Source organism: Parasteatoda tepidariorum, chromosome 4, assembly GCF_982258835.1.
Source record: "Parasteatoda tepidariorum strain Cologne lab strain chromosome 4, Ptep-v5.0, whole genome shotgun sequence".
NCBI classification, from domain to species: Eukaryota; Metazoa; Arthropoda; class Arachnida; order Araneae; family Theridiidae; genus Parasteatoda; species Parasteatoda tepidariorum.
In genome coordinates, this window is record NC_141758.1 from 78,099,896 (window position 1) to 78,115,178 (window position 15,283).

At 26.7% G+C, this 15,283-nt stretch overlaps 2 protein-coding genes across 5 annotated transcripts in view; one reads left to right on the forward strand and one right to left on the reverse strand.

Annotated features, from left to right (window-relative positions):
* The window catches only part of Tg (Transglutaminase), a 90,641-nt gene extending 89,698 nt beyond the window's left edge, over positions 1-943 (reverse strand). For both annotated transcript variants that reach the window (XM_087161419.1, XM_087161418.1), the window contains exons 1-2: positions 800-943; positions 205-325 (exon numbers count right to left, since the gene is read on the reverse strand). The gene's annotated coding sequence lies outside the window, so the exon portion shown is untranslated. The remainder of the gene's footprint in view (positions 1-204; positions 326-799) is intronic.
* A 95-nt stretch (positions 944-1,038) lies between these two features.
* The window catches only part of LOC107441341 (uncharacterized), a 35,725-nt gene continuing 21,480 nt past the window's right edge, over positions 1,039-15,283 (forward strand). The window contains exons 1-2 of one of the 3 annotated variants that reach the window (XM_043053216.3): positions 1,039-1,403; positions 8,946-9,066. In XM_043053216.3, coding sequence (XP_042909150.2) covers positions 8,995-9,066 — 72 coding nt within the window. In that variant the 5' untranslated portion in view covers positions 1,039-1,403; positions 8,946-8,994. Of the gene's footprint in view, positions 1,404-7,570; positions 7,777-8,945; positions 9,067-15,283 lie in introns of those variants that run through there. The other 2 variants (XM_016054567.4, XM_043053215.3) reach the window with 2 other exon arrangements.

The window sequence follows — 15,283 nt, forward strand, 5'->3', positions numbered from 1 at the left end:
CAGGGTGGAGACTACAGACATGGCATAAATGAACATTGCAATTGCTGTTTATTTTTTAAATTTTATGCTAACTAGAAATATTATAAACTGCATTCTATGAATGAAATGTAAATTACAAAAATTACTCATTATTAGTTAACACTTTACACACAGCCTAATTAATTATCATTAATTCAAATTATAAATTATGAACATAACACTCACTTGCTAATTCACTCTTCGCTGATACTTCGCTTTTTACAACCATTTGCCAAAATAATTGAACCACTAGAATAGTAAGATGACCTGAATTGAACCTCAATTGCCTCTTTCCATTGCAAAAAACCTGTGTAAAATAAAAAACTTCATTTAATCTTCACAGTTTATTCAAATACTACTGCAATATTACATATTCAACAAATTCAAAATGGAAATACAAACACATTATTCAACAACAACATTCATACAAACACATTCAGGAGCAGTTTTAACAATAATAATATTTATTCAAACTCCCAAACAAACAAATGTACAAAAAGATTCACTGTGATAGTGAAAATAAAGCCTTATGACTGACACTTCAAACTGAACACATAATAGATGTTTTTTAAAACTCCTCACTTCAATCTGAATCTAATCTTTGTAGCTATTCTATAAGTTAACAAAAATAACAATCACAATTACTTTCGCAGTATGTACTTTATTGTAGTTAAACAGCTAATCCGTACACAGCAGATTTGCAAATCCTAATTTTTAATACCATAATATAACAATGGCAACATTAGTGTAATTTAAAATTTTATACAATTCATAAACTTACTTGTTAAAAGAATCAAATTGGTGCTCTTCCTTTTCTTCCACATTTTCAATGTTATGAGATTTGGATAGGTGGCTTCTTAACATGGAGTTTAGAGTATGTTTAGGATCCATGCTTCTTACCGCTTTAGGATCCATGCTTCTTAATAACATTCAACGACAGAAAAAAGCAGCTATTCGGAAGTTTTTTCTGTGCTAGTGTTCCCTGCTATTGAAAATAAACTAATTTTTTCAAAAGTTGGCAACAGATAAATATTTACTTTTTGTTTACATCATATGAAAAAGATATATTATTTACTGTATTATTAAATTGTGCGTAGAATTCCATGTCACAATATAACATATAATTAACTTGTACACTATCTGTGTTCTTTTAGTAGCTAATATAAATAGTTCATTCAGTCTGTAGAATTTAGATATCTAGATGTTTTAACAGTGCCGTAACTTCACCCTTCGGGGCCCTGTGGCTCAAATTTTTGCCGGGGCCCTTTCTAAAACTTTGTGTACTCCATCTCTAATCGTCATTTTAGCTACTTATGTATCATGTTGATTAATATATTTATGAAAATAAGTCACTTGTTCACATAGAAATGGGATTACAAAATATTGTAAGTTGTAAATTTAACACTAGAATGTAAAATGTTATATTTAAAAAAAAATAATTTTTAATTACAAAGCACAAATAAGACATCTAAAAATAATTACAAAACACATACTAAATACAGATTTTAAATGTATTTAATGGTTCTAGTTTGGTAGATAGATTTATAAGTTTTTTGATTATACATCAGTTTGCATTAAAATAAATGTCTAGAATAAAGATTTCATATTTAAAATTTTAGATTAGTTTCAGTTTTTGAAAAATATTTGAAGTAAATTGTAAAATAAATTTCAGAGTAATAAAATTTTTTAAAAAAGGTGAAAAGAAAAAAAAATTATATAAAATAAAAAAAGTCATAAAATTAATATTTATAATTATTAGTACAAAATATAAATCCATCCATAATTTGAAACACAGTCCACTAAATTTTCAAATCTATTATTAATCAATAAAAATTAAATAATAAATTACAGCAATTTTAAAATTACTGAACATAAATTTTTCTAAAATCTGAAATAAAAAATTTCAAAACTTAAAATTTATTTCTCCTGGCCTTTGTTGCCACAAATTCATCAATTATATCGCGGAAATCAATATTTCGTGTTTTTTCGTTTTCAATAGACAGTAGAGCAAGTCCATTCAATCGATCCTGTCCCATCGAACTTCTCAAATAATTTTTTATAAGTTTCAATTTTGAGAAAGTATAACAACAAGTATAATCTCTACACACTGCCACGAAGTGCATAATACATCCTTAATCCATTATGGTGATTTTTGGTAGTAACTGACAATTTTTAATGTTTTTCTTTTCTTATTTCAAATTTTATTGTCGTAATCTAAATGTAAATACTCAAAGTCATTAACTTCTTTGTTAATTTCTTAATTCAATGAGAACTTCATACAAAAATTTCTTTCAATTTTAGTTCAAATGGGCGAGCAATTAATTATCTCATACACATTTTATAGATAAGCAATTACATTTAAAAGAGATGTTTAACAACTATTTAGATTTTAGACTTTCTTTTCCTCCTACACCAGTCGTTTATCATCATATAGGTCGATCATTTTAGAAATAAAATAAAGTTTCAGAACTTCCAAGTGTAAAAGTCTTTTTTTTTTCATGTGTTACATTAGAATACTAGGAATAAGCGTAACAAGAAATTTTTATGATATAGTATAGTATAGTTACGTTAGAATTTTCTTTCAAATGTTAAAGGGTAGGACATATTAATTTTAAGATATTATTAAAATGAGGAAAAGAAAGAAGAAACAAAATATCTCGATTTGACCAAGATTTCTTACATTTTGAGAAACGAACAAACTGTGTTTTTAGTAAAATATTTTAAGTTTGTATTTTAACGTTTTGTCTGCATATTAAGACATTTTTATGTATTTCTGCATTTTACATATTCTTGTCATCTAATTTATTGCATCCAAGATTTTGAACATATGACTACTAGGAAATAAAATTTTTATAATTTATTTTTGGTTTTCTCAATAGCGTATCATGAATTTCTATCATCTTTAAAAAATAAGTTAAAAGATTTTTTCATTGCATAATTTAAGTTCACATGCATTCCTTCATACATAACAAGCTAGATAGTTTTAAATGGCTTTTAAATCACTTTTCATTTTGACGTTTATTTATTGATATATTTATGCAAAATTGTTTGATAACATTTGTTTTATCGAATTAAAAAAAAACTTTTGTGATGTAATGCAAATTAGTTTACATTTCAAATGTTTCAAGAAAAGCTTGTAGATATTTCTAGAAGTAGTAGATCACGTAAGGAAAGATTTTCGATCAAAGTTTTGATACATAATTAAATGAGATGTAATTCAGGCTGATAGGATAAATAGTTTTGAAGTTATAATGGTCTTCTTCATAATAAGTGCATTTCAAAGACAGTACTTTAGTACACACACATGAAAAACAGAAACATTTCAACTTTTCAAATATAAGCACTGTTGTTTCGTGTTTTAGCTTATTTGGTTCAGTGATTTAAAATATAGACGAAATACTACCTCATTTGTCCGTATAGCATAGCAATGTAAGATAAATAAGTTCAAGTAAAAATGGTACTTGTTGTACAGGGTCCTAAAAATATATTAATATTTTGAGCAGAAGTCATTCATGAATATTTTGCCTATCGAAACTTCTGAACAGACAAAATGGCAAATAAATATATGTATTTATGATGTCATGTAATTATATATGATAAAAAATTATGACAAGAAACTAATATTTTTTAATATTCCAAAAAGGTTTTTTCTTATTTTTCCAAAACGAAAAATACGAAGAAAACCTTTTTAATGGTTTGTAATGACAATGAATTTTATCTAATTTGGATTTCTATATTGAAAAATACAATAGCTTTGAAAATATTTCAATGAATATCTTAAACATTGGTTGCAGTGAAAATCATATTCACAATGAAAAAAAATAAAAAAAAGTAATAATAAGTCTCAAAACTAGAATCTTAAGTGTAATGTTTTACACATCTTGTTCCAATATTGAAAACGGAAAATAAAGTAATTCAATTGATAAACAGAATTGTTCACACGTTTTGAAGAAATGATTAAATGTAATTCTGATGGTCGGATAAATTCCTTTCCTACATCAGCAATATTTATAGTTTCAGTATTAAAATTTTCAAAAATGTATACTATAGACTGAAAAAAATAATGCATGAAAAATGTTCTCAAAAAGTTATTATCACAAGATAATTACTTTGATGATCCTATTACAGTTTTATTTAAAAAACACTATATTAAGTGCGCTCAACACTACCTCCTTCCTCAAATGTTATGGAAACAAATTGTGCCATTTTCGAAAATATGATTTTTTTTCTAATTAAAGCAGTTTTTAATAATAATATTTTAGTTAAACATTTGTATCAAATATATTTCTTCGTTATTTTAATATTTAAAGTATAAGTTAAGGATAATTTTTTGTGATAGAATAAAAGTTACTTTTGTTTATATAAATTAGTGTTGTAAAAACAACAGAGATAGTTAAATAAATAAGACAGAATAAATGTGCAATGGGTTTGGTGTCTTAGCTCCGCTCAATATAATATGGTTATCATATAAGATAAGAATGAAATAGTAAATTTAAAAGAAGATTAATTGCATTCTTAACCCAATCGTGATATTTCCTTATTTTTTGAATTAACATATTTTCTTTTTTTTCTCTCTTAAGTCAGTGGTGCGCAAACTAGGGGTCGCCAAATTTTTATGAAATGCATTATCCCTGCATGCTGCATACTATACAGTGTACATATAAAGAGTGAAGCGCCGTCACTCACTGTTTAATTACAATTTCATGCTGTCCACTCTTTCTTTGACCGTAATGCGTAATGTATTCTCCATCTGGCTATCCGTGGAAAAACAATATCCCGTTTTATGCAAGAATGCCATCAGAGTGTTAATACAATTTGCATCAACGTATTTATGTGAAACTGGATTTAGCAAACTAGTTTCAATAAAAACTAAATACCGCTCGCGTTTAAACCCTGAAGATGATATGCGAATTGCAATTAGCAACATACATCCAAACATCGATGAGATAATTAGAAAGCCACATACATCTCATTAAAGGGCAATTTACTGATTTTTGTGTTATACAAAAAGTATTTTCTTAAAATTATAAATAAAATTAATATGAGTCAAATATGATGATGTTTTTATTCGATGAAACGAAAGAAATGCGCGAAATATACATCGTATTTGTGAACATTTATCTTTAGGGGTCGCCAAAAATTTTCTCTCTACAAAAGGGGTCGCAGTCGAAAGAAGTTTGCGCACCACTGTCTTAAGTATATAAAACTACAACATGTACCATTTTTGTCAGTGAAAGCAAGGAATTTGAAATTAGTTTAATTTTAATGCAATGTAGATAATGCTGATCTTAAAGAATCGACAAAAGTCTCTCATAAAAGTAGAAAGAATTATCGAAACAACCTAATAAAATATTTTCTTCGTAGAATTTTTTTTTATTGATTGAAAAACAATGGTTTATTTAAACCAAAATACTTTAAATGATGACATATTTTCAGTTATTCTCAACGAAACAATGTTTATAGCGTTTCATTAAATTAAATGCGATTTTTTAATTACATCAAATATGATTTTTTTAAAACATAATCAAAGTTTGCTTTTCAATTTTGAATGAAAACAAAATTGTTAAAAATCACAAAAAATCGAATTTCCAATTTTAAAAATTTAATGGTCTTAATTTTAAAGATATAAAATAAGAACAAAATGTACTACATAAAAGCAATTTGATATAGGAATATAAAAAAAGCAATTCCAAAAGTATATTAATACGCAGTTTTGAATGTATTAAATAATTGCTTACCTCCTTAGAAATCAATTTCCTTTTCGTTTTGTTGTAATCCAAAGTAATGACATTTATATTTAAAAAAAAGTTGCAAATAATTTTAATTAGTATCAATTAAAGTTAAATTTTAATTTGAAAGATTGAACAAAATAAAAGTTAACAAAAAATCTATATTTGAATAAAAAATAGTTAATTTAAATAAAGCAATTAAAGGAGCTAAAAATTGAAGTTTAACAGAGAGTGATTCCCGCGTTTCTTTCAGAAAAAATATGTCAACAAAAGTAATCCCCTTCGATCCCTTAAAAGCTTGCATCTGTTTTCCTAGAACATCTAGATATTTGCTTGTTTAAGACAACTGTGACTAACCGACAAATGCATGGTTCTGAAAATATATGATATTTTATAAAAGGACAAAAAGCCTAGGGTCGTAAAGCCCCGGGGCAATTTAAAGAAGTCAAAGGAAGGATATTTTCCTGTGGTGTAAAAGGAGATGCCTATTTTGAGGGGTCAGATAACTGTCTCGGTTGGTGATCTGGAGGTGTTGAGAGTCAAGGAATACTTTAAAATATATGTCAGTGAAAGATGCATTTTATTACACCAGGGAAGGGGAAAGGAGAGGCAATTATTTTAGTTTCCTAAACACTTGTTTTATTTTTTTATGCTGAGCCCTTCTTTTGGTTAAATTTGAATTTTAAAATTTTTTCTTAATAAATTCGAAATTGTCATATGTAGAAGAAAATTCAAACAAAACAGATGTATTTGTCTCGGTTTGGGGGGGGGGGGTTTATTTTATTTTTTTATTTGAAAAATAGCGTCAAAAGGTGAAAAAAATAGTAGTTTCTTTTTCTGAAATTGCTAATTCTATTTTATAAACAAAAATTACTTTATTGTAGTGAATGTCAATGTTTCAGAAGGAATGACGCTCATCAATTAAATTTACGAGGAAAATAAAGATTGCTACTTGAAAAATAGCTTAAAAGTAGAAAAAAATGAGTTAAATACTAATTTTACTTTATTTTCGTGAATGTCTGAATTACAGAAGAAGCAAAGTACTTTCTTAGCTTCCTCGTTTTAATTTAGAGGAAAATAACATTTTCTACTTGGAAAATATCTTTAAATTTGCTTTTCCTTAAAAAAAATGTAAGCAGATTTCTCTTTTTTATTTGGAGGAAAATTAACAATTAATAACCTTTATTAACAAAGTTAAAAAGTTAAAGGTTAAGGTTAAAGGTTATTAATTAACAATTAATAACCTTTACAATTTTGAAACAAAATAAAGTTTTCGACGCTCAAAAAATAGAGTGAAAATAAAGATATTTTTCCACTTTCACAAATTTCAAAAGGTACCTTATTTGCCCATTCAAGTTAATTTCAGAACAACATAAAGTTTCTTATTAGGGGTATAGCTTCAAAAATGCCTTTCCTCTTTTCTGTGAAGCGTTTTTGTTCTTTTGAGGAAGAGAAATAATTCTCGGAAAAAGTCTTTCACCCTATGTTAAAGTCGATATGTAACTACGAAAAAGAAGATTTTAGCAAATCTTTACACAATCTCTTTCATATATATATATATAAACAATTTTAAAAAATTTCGCGTGGTCCCTTCATATGGGGCCCCCTTGATCGTCGGGGCCCCGGGGTGGTGCCCCGGCGTAGTTACGGCCCTGGTGGTAATCAAGAACAAACTTTTTGTATTATATTAGTAATGGACTGAGAGGATATTTTTTCCTGGAGTGGATAATTAACTTTTACATTTTAGAGAAACTTCTCCCCCTCTGACGCATGCAAGCGTTGAACACCCGTTTGACAACTAAAGCATGACGTAGCAACGTGTTAGACCAATCAACAATTTGTAGTAGGCCGGCTGCGCTACCGCAAGCAGGAAAGATCCCCCCTCTTTTTTTCTAGAAGTCCGAAGTGAGAGTTGTACGTGAACAAGCTGTTGGTCGTGAGCGGTGGATCCACCGGCGATTTCAGAGGCTGCCGAAATGTAAATTACTTTAATTTATTTTTTTAAAATTCTTCCTTAATAATTGCCTAGGTAATTCAAAATTTTAATGAATAATAATGTTTTTCTAAATTTGATCTATTAAGTAATGGAAAACGCGATAATTAATTAGTTTTTTTTCCCTACACGTGCACATTTTTTTTTTTTTTTAATTCTCTCCACTCCAGTTATTATTAAATTATTTTTGCCTTATATATCTTTTGTATAATCATGTGTATCTTAATAATTTATCTACTGATTTTACTTTGAAAAAGTAAATGATTAATGTAACGAAAGTCATATAAAGAAGTAGTGTTGAAAATCAACTCGGGGGGTATATTTTAATTGTAGAATTGATGATTTTATATTGATTCTTAAAATGATTTATGATTACTAGTTTCATTTTTCTTAACAGGCTCCAAATCTGGTTCTAAATTGATATTTTATCCAAATAAACTTTAGTAAATTAACTTTTAAAAGATAATTAATTGCTAATTGCACAAAATTTAATTTAGCAAAAATGTATTTTTCTCAAGAGCTTTAAATAAAATTTATTTTTACACAATGCAATTTAAATAAGATATAATAATTAACAAAATTTAAGATTTAATAATGTTTTTTTAATGATAATGTTAGATTTAATAATGTTGAACAGCCGACTCAATTTTGGGTTTACGACTACTAATGTTCAATTCCGTAGCCTTTGTAATTTTGAACCAATCCAGAAGACAAGGAAACTCCTGGATCAGTACCCCTAGAGGTTTAATTTGTTTTGGGAACATGGAGGACTTTGTGACTCGACAGATTTAGTGTACATCAGTCACCATTTACTACACTTCGACTGGCAGGGTTCGAAGAAACTCTCACGAACTCTTGGACATAGGTCCTGTGCCCTACCAACCAGACTAACCCTACCTTCCCTACACTTTTATTAACACAATTCTCTTGATTAATTAGAACGGATAAAAAATACTTTGTCTAAAATGCATTTAAAAATCATTAGTTAAATTGTTTCTGCTCCAATTCATCACATATAATAATGTGATTCAAGGTAGGCGTAAATTGTGTTAGCGCAATTTTACTTATAAAAAACTTTTTTTGAGATCATTCGGGATAATCGAGTTGATCAAGAGTTTACTTTACAAATTAATAAGGTAAGGCTTTAAAGTCTCGTAATTTCTACATAGTGTTTGCTTACTAATAAATTTTTTTTTTCTGTTTAGAAAACTAGTGTATACTTGGTTTAGTGAAAAAATTGTGTGGAAAATTTATATGAAATTATATACGATGTATCGTCAGGCAATTCTGCAAATTCTCCCTAAATGGCATTTTTGGAGCAACAGAGTAAGTGGATTTCTACTGTTAAGTAATTTAGGATCTTTGTATTAGTAACGATAATGAATCTGCTCAAGATGAACCTAACATAAAGCCCACAAAAGAGAGGGGAAAAAATTCCCGGCCCATCTCGATATATGAAAAAAAAAATGGAATTCAACATTCATTAGAGATTATATTTTCACCAATTTTAAATAATATGTCTAATAATTTTAAACTGATGAAATAGTTTCATAATCAGAATGTTTCTATTTAATTAGTCGATGTAGTAAATATGTAACTATCATTCTAAGAGATAACTATACATATTCAGTTGAATAAAATGGTTTATGTTTTCATTACTTATTATTGTTTTCAGTACTTATTATTATTTTCATTAATGAATACTTGAATTATTATTTTCCCATTAAAGCATTTTAATAACATTGATTTAATTTCTAAATGAATCCTTCTTTAGAGATTATATTTTCAGCAATTTTAAATAATATGTCTAATAATTCTAAACTGATGAAATAGTTTCGTAATCAAAATGTTTCTATTTAATTAGTCGATATAGTAAATATGTAATAATTATTCTAAGAGATAACTATACATATTCAGTTGAATATAATGGTTTATGTTTTCATTACTTAAATTAATATTCGAATTATTATTTTCCCATTAAAGCATTCTAATAACATTGATTTAATTTCTAAATGAACACATATTTAGAGATTAAATTTTAACCAATTTTAAATGATATGTCTAATAATTCTAAACTGATAAAATAGTTTATTAGTCAGAATGTTTGCATTTAATTAGCCGAAATAGTAAATATGTAATAATCATTCTAACAGATAACTCTACATAATCAGTTGAATAAAATGGTTTATGAGCTCGAAAAAACTTGATGAATTTGTCTACTCATTATCAGCAATATAGTGTAATTATTATTCATTAATATTTTTCTGTTAAAACTCGTTTGGTTAAGACAGTTTTTGAAAATATTGATAAAATACTAGCGTCTTTGACATTAACCTAAGAAAGTAAGTAAACTCATATCGTCACTTTGTAACTAAAGTTTTCGATAACTATGTCTCGTTATTAATTACCTGTGTTCCAAAACTCTTCAGATTGGTTGTTAATTTGAAGTTAGGAAAATTTTCAAAATGTTTGTACTTTGAAAATGTTCGATGTTATTTAGAAAATTTTTGAAGTTCTTTTTACTTTGAATAACTATCAAATTGTTTTGATTTAGAAAAATTTGCAAATTTTTTAAGCTTAGAAATACCCTAAAGTTGTGCGAACATAGAAAGTTTTTTTTTAATTGGTCAATACGGTACCCTGGTAGTTAAAACTTTTTTTAACTTAATTGGAATTTGAAGAATTTTAAAACTTTGAAATATTCGGATGTGTTGTTGGTAGAAAATTTCCGAACTTGTTTGTACTTTGTATTATTTTTAAGTGATTATATTTTGTGTGTTGGTATATTTTGAGTGATTTTCAACTTGATCCGACTTTGAAAAATTTTGCAATTATATGTAATTTGAAAAATTCTGAAGTTGTTTGAACATAGAAAAGTATTTTAGTGGAAAAAAAATGGCTTTATATAAAATCGCAGAAGTTTAGTCTCGGAAAAATTCGTTACTGCTTCGGATTTGTAGAATTTTCAAATGATTTGTAGTTTGAAAAATTCAGAATAGGTTTGTCTTCGAAAAATTCTGATAATGCTTAGAATTAAGAACATTCTGAAGTTGTTGGTATTTTGAAAAACTCCGAAGTTCTTAAAAACGGGTATATAAAGGATCGCAGAAATTTGAAATTAGAAAAATTTCAAAATTTATACGGTTTTGAGAAATTTTCTAATTATTTGTATGTTGAATCAATTCCGAATCAGTTTGTTTTCGAAAAATTCTGATAATGCATAGAATTAGGAAAATTTTGAAGTTGTTGGTACTTTGAAAAATTCTGAAGTTTTTAAAAACGGGTATGTAAAGAATCGCAGAAGTTTGAAGCTTGAAAAATCTTAAAACTGTTTGTACTTAGAAAATTTCTGATATTATTGATACTTAGAAAATTTCTTAATTTGTTTGTACTTTGAGTAAGCTATTCCAAATTCCAATTTTTCTACTTTGAGATATTTAAAACTTTGCCAATTAGAAAATTTTCGTAGTTGGGAAAAAATTATATTATTTAAGAAGTTGTTGAAGTTTGGTGCTAGAAGAATGTTAGATTTGTTTCGACTTTAAAAATTTTTCAAATAATTTGCTATTTTTGAAAATATAATTTTTGAAAATAAATTTTTGAATTTGCAATAATTGAAAAAATTCATAAGTTGTTTGAACATAGAAAATTATTTTAGTTGGAAAAAACAAGTATACTAGAAGTAAAAAATTTTTTTTTCCAAATTGTTTTGACTTTGAAAATTTTTTAAATTATTTATACTTTGAAAAAATTTTGAATCTGTTTGTGTTGGAAATATTCTGGAGTTGTATGTACAAAAATTGTTTTTAGTTGGTAAAAATGGGTGTATATCTAGCATCAGGTGTTTGGTCGTGGAAAATTTTTCATACTGCCTTAAACTTTGAAAAATTTTCAAATTTTTCGTAATTTGGAAAATTTTTAATTTTTTTTGGCTTTAAAAAATTCTGAAAATGTTCAGAATTAGGAAAATTCTGAAGCTGTTGGCACTTTTAAAATTTCTGAAGTTTTTAAAAAACTGGTATATTAAGAATCGCAGATGCTGTAAGTAATACTGGTGTACTGTTTGTACAAACTTTTTGTACTTTGAAAAATTCCGATGTTGCTGGTACTTCGAAAATTTGTCAAGTTTGAAAAATTTTGAAATTGTCTTGACTTTGAAAAGTTTTCAAATTTTTCCTTATTTTGATTGAAAATTCTGATCTCTTGAAATTCTGATTTCGTGAAATGCTCAGAATTAAGAAAATTTGAAAATTTCTCGAAGTTTAAAGCAGTATGAAACATTTTCCGCGAGTAAACATCTGTAGCTAGATATATAAACATTTCTACCAACTGAAAATAATTTTTGTGCATACCACTCCAGAATATTTCACAGAATATTATTCAAAATTTTTTCAAAGTATAAATAATTTAAAAAATTTTCAAAGTCAAAACAATTTGGAAAAAAAAGAAAGAAAAAAAAAATTACTTCTGGTATACTTGTTTTTCCAACTAAAATAATTTTCTATGTTCAAACAACTTATGAATTTTTTTGAAGTGTAAATTTTTTGAAAAATTTTTATAGTCGAAACAAATCTAAAATTTTTCTTGCACCAAACTTCTACAACTCCTTAAATAATTTTATTTTTTCCCAACTACAAAAATTTTCTAATTGGCAAAGCTATAAATATCTCAAAGTAGAAAAATTTGGAATTTGGAATAGCTACTCAAAGTACAAACAAATTAAGAAATTTTCTAAGTACCAATAATATCAGAAATTTTCTAAGTACGAACAGTTTTAAGATTTTTCAAACCTCTGCGATTCTTTACATACCCGTTTTTAAAAACTTCAGAATTTTTCAAAGTACCAACAACGTCAGAATTCGCCTAATTCTATGCATTTTTAGAATTTTTCGAAAATAAAGCTATTCAGAATTCTTCCAAAGTATAAATAATTAAAAAAAATTTCAAAACCATATAAATTTTGAAATTTTTCTAACTTCAAACTTCTGCGATTCTTTATATACCCGTTTTTAAGAGCTTCGGAATTTTTCAAAATATCAATAACTTCAGAATGTTCCTAATTCTTAGCATTATCAGAATTTTTCGAAAACAAACCTATTCTGAACTTTTCAAACTACAAATTATTTGAAAATTCTACAAATCCGAAACAGTTTCCAATTTTTTATGAGACTAATCTTCTGCGACTTTATATAAACCCGTTTTTTTTTCACTGAAATACTTTTCTATGTTCAAACAACTTCAAAATTTTTCAAATTACAAATAATTGCAAAATTTTTCAAAGTCGGATAAAGTGGAAAATCACTCAAAATATAAACTTCTGCTACTCTTTAAACACATTTTTGCCAACTTCAAAAATTTACATGTTTACAAAACTTCAAAATATTTCTAAGGTCAAAAACTTCTAAAATATTTTAAAGTTAAAACAATTTAAAAATAATACAAAGTACAAACAACAATTTTCTACCAACAACACGTCCGAATATTTCAAAGTTTTAAAATTCTTCAAATTCCAATCAAGTTAAGAAAATTTGTAACTACCAGGGTATCGTATTGACCAACTAAAAAAACTTTCTATGTTCGCACAACTTCAGGATATTTCTAAGTTCAAAAATTAATTTTTCAAACTCAAAACAATTTGAAAGTTATTCAAAGTAAAAAGAACTTCAAAAATTTTCTAAATACCAATAACATCGGAAATTTTCAAAGTACAAACATTTTGAAAATTTTCTCAACTTTAAATTAACAACCAATCTGAAGAGTTTTGGAACACAGGTAATTAAAAACGAGACATAGTTATCGAAAACTTTAGTTGCAGAGTGATGATATGAGTTTACTTAATTTTCTTAGGTAAAATATACAAGATATTTTCGAGAAGTGAGTATAAAATAGTCAGCGAGATTTGCTGATCAAGCAGTGTGCTTGTCTTGCTAAAAACCTCCTCGTTTGATTTGCAAAACATGGATGCTTCCACTCAACAATTGATATGATACAGACTGAAAGAACCATTCTTTGGAGTGGAGCCGAGAGCCAAAAGAATTTGAAAATTATTCAAAGTTAAAACATTTTCTGAATTTTTCTAAGTAATAAACATATCTGAGTTTTTCAAATTACTAAACATTTGAAAATTTCTTCCAGAACAAACTTCTGCTATACGTTATATAACCGTTTTTCTCACATTCAAAAAATTTTCTATATCCAAGCAACATCAGAATTTTTCTAAAACCTACAGATTAAGAATTGATCAAAGTACAAAGAATTCGAAAATTTATCAAAGTCGAAACACGTTTAAAAAAGTTTCTAACTTTAAAATTCCGCAAACTCCTTATATACCTTTTCTTCTTCCTAACTTCAGAAATTTTCAAATTCACATATCTTCAGAATATTTCTAAAAAAAAAACGAAAAATGAAAATTATTCAACGTACAAATAACTTCAGAATTTTCGAAATACCAAAAACCTCAGAATTTTCAAAGTATAAAGAGTTTGAAACTTTTTCTAACTTCCAACTTCTTCGACTCCTTATTTGCCCGTTTTTAAAGAATTTCAGAATTTAACTAATTCTAAACACCTTCAGAGGTTTTCTAAAACCATCAATTTCAGAATTTATCAAAGCACGAAAAAGTTGATAACTTTTAAAAGTCGAAACAGTTCAAAAATTTTTCTTCGTCCAAACACCTGCTACTCCTTATAAATCCGATTTTTTCCAACATAAAAAAAAAATAAACTATCTTTACACAATTTACGAATATTTTTAATTACAAAAATTTGAACCCTTTTCTAGACTTCACTCAACTTAAAAGTTCTTCCAAAATATAAGCAATTTGAAAATATTTCTGATTTCAAACTTTTGCGTCACTTTATATATCCGTTTTCTTCAAGTAAAAAGGTTTTCCATGTTTAAAAATATCAGAATATTTCTAAAACCAACAGATTAAAAAATTTTCAGAGTATGAAAAATGTTAAAAATTTTCGAAGTCAAAACAGTTTGAAAAAAATTCTGCGACTTCTTGTATACCTGACCTTCCCATCTAAAATAATTTTTTATGTTCAAAGAATTTAGAAACAATTCTAAGTACAAAACAAGAAGAATTCAGAATTTTCAATCAAAATACGAAAAATTTGAAAACTTTTCAAAGTCAAGACAATTTCAAAATTTTTCAAAGAGCAAGCAACTTGGCAAATTTTCTAAGTACCAATAACATCAGAATTTTTCAAAGTACAAAAAGTTTGTACCAACAGTACACCAGTATTACTTACAATATCTGCGATTCTTAATATACCAGTTTTTTAAAAACTTCAGTAATTTTAAAAGTGCCTACAGCTTCAGAATTTTCCTAATTCTGAACATTTTCAGAATTTTTAAAGCCAAAAAAAATTAAAAATTTTCCAAATTACGAAAAATTTGAAAATTTTTCAAAGTTTAAGGCAGTATGAAAAGTTTTCCACGACCAAACACCTGATGCTAGATATACACCCATTTTTACCAACTAAAAACAATTTTCGTACATACAACTCCAGAATATTTCCAACACACACAGATTCAA